Source organism: Thunnus maccoyii, chromosome 9 (genome assembly GCF_910596095.1).
Source record: "Thunnus maccoyii chromosome 9, fThuMac1.1, whole genome shotgun sequence".
NCBI lineage: Eukaryota > Metazoa > Chordata > Actinopteri > Scombriformes > Scombridae > Thunnus > Thunnus maccoyii.
In genome coordinates this window covers 21,735,515-21,741,514 of record NC_056541.1, presented here as the reverse complement: position 1 = coordinate 21,741,514, position 6,000 = coordinate 21,735,515, and the positions used below count along the sequence as shown (strand labels likewise).

General features: G+C 42.0%; 1 protein-coding gene across 1 annotated transcript in view; it reads left to right on the top strand.

The window, feature by feature from the left end:
- Positions 1–1,222: 1,222 nt before the first annotated feature.
- The window catches only part of si:dkey-40c11.2 (drebrin-like protein A), a 30,931-nt gene continuing 26,153 nt past the window's right edge, over positions 1,223–6,000 (top strand). Inside the window, exon 1 of the mRNA XM_042421222.1 lies at positions 1,223–1,563. Within this exon, the coding sequence (XP_042277156.1) occupies positions 1,472–1,563 (92 nt within the window). The 5' untranslated portion in view covers positions 1,223–1,471. The remainder of the gene's footprint in view (positions 1,564–6,000) is intronic.

The following is a 6,000-nucleotide window of genomic DNA, read 5'->3' as shown; positions in this document are numbered from 1 at the left end:
AGGAATACAAAGGCGAAGACAGAAACTCTTTCCCTTTAAAGGAAGTGGGTATTTTCCTGAGTGATCGCATCTGGTGAGTGTGTCAATCCAATATTCACCAGAGGATTACTTAGCCACTGTGAACTATTTCCAGATCAAATCTTCGTGGTGAAAAGCATGGCACGGAGTATTAACTGTTGATGAATAGTTATCTGAAATGAAATTTCATTAGGTGAAATCCAGCCCGAGTCTGACACATCAGAAAATAAAAACCTGTGACTTTTATCCTCTACATCTGTCGTGGATTATCTAAGAATGGCTGTTAAGTAAATTACAGAGCTCAGGAACGTTCCCATAATCCAAGATCTTAAACCCCCATGCCACTGACCTACAGTCAAATACCATTGTATGTGTGTGTATGTGTGCATAAATGTCTGGAGAGAGTTTGTCTTGAGTATGTGTGCCAGTGGGTGCATGGGTGCACGTGTGAGCGTGTGCATCAATGCATGTCAGTGTTTGTGTGTGTGTGTCACTGTTGGGCAGCCACTGAGCAGACCCCCAGCTGTTCTTAAACACTGAAACAGCCTCCCCTGTTCTTTTTTATGTGCAGCCTGTTTCAGACTCAGTTCCCATGAAATTAGTCCTTCTTAGGCTCCTTCAGAGTTTGCCTGCACTGTAAATGGCTTCTCTGGAGTCTGCCAAGGGCCAGTGGGGGCCGATTCAAAGACAAAACGAGACAAAGAGAGACTGACAGATCCAAAGCTGCCACACTGCCCCTGTAGCCACTCTAAACCACATCAACCACATCATTTCTTATTCTGGATTTCTTTCCATCTGAAGCGTATCCAAAAATAGTTTGGTTTGAATTATTGAAAAGTAATAACTTATTGTGCAACTTATTGGAAAATAAATAATTTTATTGGACTGTTCCATTTGCTTGCAGAATTATGTAAATATTCGTGATGTGGTGCAATACCACCACTACTCTGCTTTGCTTGAGCACAACAAAGTGGCTTTTGGTCACACTGTTGGGCAATTGAATTGCAGGGAAGTTGTCCTATCAAAGACAAAGGTTAAAAAGTGAATACCAGGATAAAGTGGATGCATGAGACATATTTTTATGAGTGGCTGCGCTGCAGGCTGAAGACTTTTCTTCCAAGTGACCCAGCTAGTGAAGTCATTATGCTTTCCACTCTCTCAACGGGAGGTGGGGCTTTTTGGTGAAAACTTATTCTACCCCGCTGCACAAAGACCAGTGTGCAGTCGCAGCAGTCTCCTCCACGCTGTGTGTGCGCAGCGCCTGCACAGATCGCTCCCATTTGGAACTTAAGCCCACATTGCATGAACCTACGTACCTTTACTGCTGTTTTCTCGGCCGTGAACGACCCTCATTATTCCGCTGTGGCTGTTTCAAGCAGATAGTCCGACCCCGAAAACCGTGGGGACCAGTGAAGAGAGAAGCTGCGGGAGTGGTCTGGAAACCTTTGCCATCATGAGCATGCAAACGGTCAACCTTGATACCTACAGCCTGTCGCTGCTCACGGCCAAAGAGGACATCCTCAACACCCGGTCCTCCACTAACTGGTAACACATAGTGCTCTTGAACAAAATTCTCATAACAGATTCATGTCAACATTATAATTGTGCGTTTTTAAAATGAGAACCACGAAGACAAATCGAATCAGAAACTTCCATGAAAGTTTCATGTTGTTTTACTGAATGGGCCATGGCAGTTTGCTTACGACCACAGTGGCTGTTGCGTAATAGACGCTTGATTTCAATTAATCCAGTAAGAGGCACACAGAGCTGGCCAGCACAGGGGTAGCACGCAACCTGGACTATATTTACAAGTTCAGCAGTGACAAACACGCACAGGCTGTTTTAAGTGGCACAGAGATGTATTGGCTCCTTTATCCTCTCGGTGAGCTGATGTGAGGTGTGGATGGTCGTCCATTACGCACGCCAGGCGGCTGGTGTGGCTCAGAGCGCAGCACCTGGCTGGCGGCCCGCTGCCCTCACCCGGTCCTTTCCTTCCATGACTTTGCTATTCTCCCTCCGGAGCTCTGAGGCTTCATTCTTTGTGCTTAGGATCGGGTTTCTGCTGATGTGCTGATCTTTGACAGGGGTTGTCTTTCAGGGAGAGGCTCTTGAATTTGACAGACAGGATAGCACGCATGCATGAGTACAGTAGCGTTCACTCGACTATCAAATAGTACAAAGTAAAATGTTGAGTAACAACTATGATGTGTACAATAGATGTACAATAAATAAAGGTTATGTATATATAATATTTGTATTTATTTAGTACATATTTTCCAGACATTCTGCTGTGTGACGTGTGTTCATGTCGTGCTGTAACTTGACCACCTGACACTTGGCTCATTCTGTCGTCTTGTCACAGGGTTTTGCTGGTCTGTCACTATGGTGACCCGTCCATCTTTTCCAAACATACCAACCTCCAACTCTGTCTGCATGTGTAATTCCCTTTCTTTACTTTTTCCTTCTCTTTTACTGTGTGTGTGGTATTCTCAGCTCGAGCTATAAATGTGTTTTCACTGGCTGTTTTCAGCTAGTAAGGGGAGAATTAGACATGCTATCCCTCTCTTTCCACATTTCCACTCACTTTAATGACCAAAGGTATTGTAAATTACAAGTTATAGCTTAGAGAAGTGGGCCAAGGCCCAAGAACACATGTGTGCTCATGTGTGAGTAGAGGACTGATTATGTCTATCTTTGTTTAATCTTTTTCTGCCTCTCATCTCTCTCTGCCTTTGGGTCTCTCTGCCCCCTTTCTTCCTACCTTCTCCTTGGTTTTCCATGATGCCATATGCAGACTTGGGGAAATGAGCATTCAGAACACCATGAGTTAACCTTGACAAGCTGAAATCTGACATCTTCATGAATAGGGTGGAAAGAACTTCCTCATCCAGGCAGAACATGCTCAGTTTCCTTTCTTTCTTGCATTTGGAAAAATCTCTAAAAGTTTCCATGTTCAGTATCACTATGGAGATTTTGTCCCAACACCTCCACACTGATACTTCCCTGATCCAGCAATTTCTCACTGGAGAGAATTTGCCCAAACTCTCAGTGAAAAACAGATCTGGTTTGTGTTCCTGCCAACCCACTGCCTGTCAAACAATCACACAAACTATCCACCACACACACGTGTATGTTTGTGCTTACAAGAGACGAAAAAGAGAAAAAGAAAGTGGGAGAGCAAAATCCTCTAGCATTCACTGAGCCTGCTTTAGAGGGCTAAATAACACTGCTGGGACTGAACAGGGAAGTGGGAGGGGGACACGATGATGTCATGATTCCCACTGTCAAACCACTGCGAGAGACACCCACCACGTGTGTGTGGAAGAGATTTTATGAGCGTGCGTGTGAGTTTGGGTGTGAACATATTTGTGTCTGGATGTGCATCCTACAGAGACTATTAAAGTGAGTCGGGGGCATTGAGAAGTTTGCAAGGAGAGAGGGGTAAGAGGATTGTTTTGTGGAAAGATCCCGCCCCCACTGTGTGGCCTTGAGGTCCCTGTGTGTATTATCTAATGACCTTGTGTCCTGAATGGGAAACAGACCCTTTGTGGTGAGGCTCTGAAGAAAAGAGGAGCAATTTCAATGCATCCTCCATTCAGACCTCTCTGCTCAACATACAGCCTTGGAGGTCTCTCCTTAGTCTCCCAGACCACTATGGACTACAAAACATCTCAGTCGTGGGCTGGAAATCTGCACTGTTTGCACGTGTTTTGTGTTTGTGTGGCACAAACTCCCAAGGATGTGTGTAATTCTGTGAACAGAAAACACTTCTAAGTCTGTATAGCAGAAATAATTATGATTTATTTCCATAGTTTCTGTCCATTTATACCAAAAGAAATGATTTGATTGTAAGGACACTTCCACAAACTTAATGGAAGTTTGAACTTTAGCATTTTGTCTGAAAGGACAGATACAGATTGGATGTAGTTTTAGCTCACACTCAAAACATTCATGTGTCTTGTGTTTTTACTATTCAATAAAATTCCTCCGATAGTGGTTTTCTTTGCACATTTTACACATTTTCAACCCATCCAGTGAGTCAGTGTAAATAAGAGCCATTTTCCAAAGGAGCATGTAATACTAGAAGTGTCTTTCTGCCAAATAGACTGCAGCACCAGCTTAGAGAAACATGTAAAACAGGGGGAGGAATCAGTTTAGAAAAATGTTTGCAGCATTGTTCCAGTCTTGCATAATATATCAGATGGGAATTTCAATTGAGCTGTTGAGCAGTTTGACCTCTATTCATCAGAAATGGGTGTGGGCTGTATCAAGGCATCTGTGGGACCTTGTGACTTTAGCAACTGCCTAAACACACCTTCTTCATGAGCTTATGTGTCAGGCAATGACACACAAAGTAAATATCTGATTTCATTGTCATAGCAGTGATTCAGTTTAGATAGAGTCTTTAAAGATCAATCAATCAATCTTATCTTCCTTCATTTCCAGTTAAAAGGCTTGTTCTAGATCTAATTTGCATATTTTATTTACATGTTTCAAGTTAGCTGCATCTCCAAAAAAAAAGAGACAACATTATGTACAGTAAAATGTGTTTCGATTACATTACAGATTATATTATTATATTAAGATGTTATAAATTTTCCCAAATTGTCAGAAAAAGATGTTCACAGACATTGTAACATGATAGAATTAACTCATGCATCCTGTTTGAAGATGTTTTCTTTTACTGGCCCAGATATTTACCAGGTATAACAGTTCCTCATTGATTTGTTAGTGCAAGAATTTCTTGAGAAGTTAAGTTGAATTTCCTGTTTCATTTCATTTCTTTCATTACATCAGCTGCAAAGTGATACACGTCTTTCACCAAGTATCCAAGAACTGCTGAATTCATTAATACCTGGATAATTTCTTTTTATCTTCATTTATCATTTCTTTGATTTTGGCAGTCTGTGTGGAACTTTTTTTTATCAGTCTTACTCATTTTCATTTAAGAAGCAACACACTATCTGCTACTTTCCTCTGGTCTCTTGTGAGGGGACTCTCCTGTTGATGATAAATGGAGGAGCCTTTATTTCAGCATAGGCCTGGGGTGTTTGTGTTGCTGCTACTTGCCAGAATTTCCATAGGCTCATGCATGATTAATTGAGACCTAAAGAGTTCCTGTGTCTAAAGTTACGGGCTAGATGGAGTACACCTGTGGGTGTGGGTAGAAGATGGGAGGGTGGAAGGCAAAACGCATGGTGTCCAGTGTATGTGGATGCACATGCCTGACTGCTTCTGCTTGTATTTCCTGACTCCAGAAGGAGATTATATATTTAAGCGTGGCAAGACAGTTATCTTGTTCATAAAGATAAACAACCATTATCTCCATGCTCTTATCAAGCAGTTGCTAAGCGCCTGAACTTAGAAGAACACAGGTTCTGCTTTTTCTTCAGTTCCTTATTTATCCACAAAGACCCACCTGTCAAAAGAGACCCAACATGCTAGCTGTTGACACATGAGCTATTGTGCAATCCTCATCTCTTTAGGTCAAGTTAACTTTCTGCATTGAAACAAATCCTTCTGATCATCTCACTATGGTGTCCCAGATAATGAAAACAAGCAGCCTGGTTCAGGTTTCAGAAGTCTCACATAGTGTCAGTGTCTGTTATCATTCAGGCTGAATGATAACAGGCTGAATGATAACAGGACATGTTTGATTGATCCCTAATATAAATAACGGTATACCGTAAATGAGAAGTCAAAGGGCGGTTATACTGGAGCAATGCCCAGTCCACGCTCTTGCTATCTCTCTCAACCTCTGTTTTTCTCTCTATCTCTGCTTCCTGTGCAATACCTTGCAATAGCTGTCTGTTTGAAATAGATCTCAAATGATTTCCAAGGAAGCATGCAAGTATTTGCAGGATGTTGAGGCATGGAAAATAAGAATTCTGCAGTAGGAAAAGATAGACAGGAAGCGTTTATCTCCCTATTGCTGCTATAAAAATCTTATAACAACATGTATTTCAGGTGTTCACATAACTT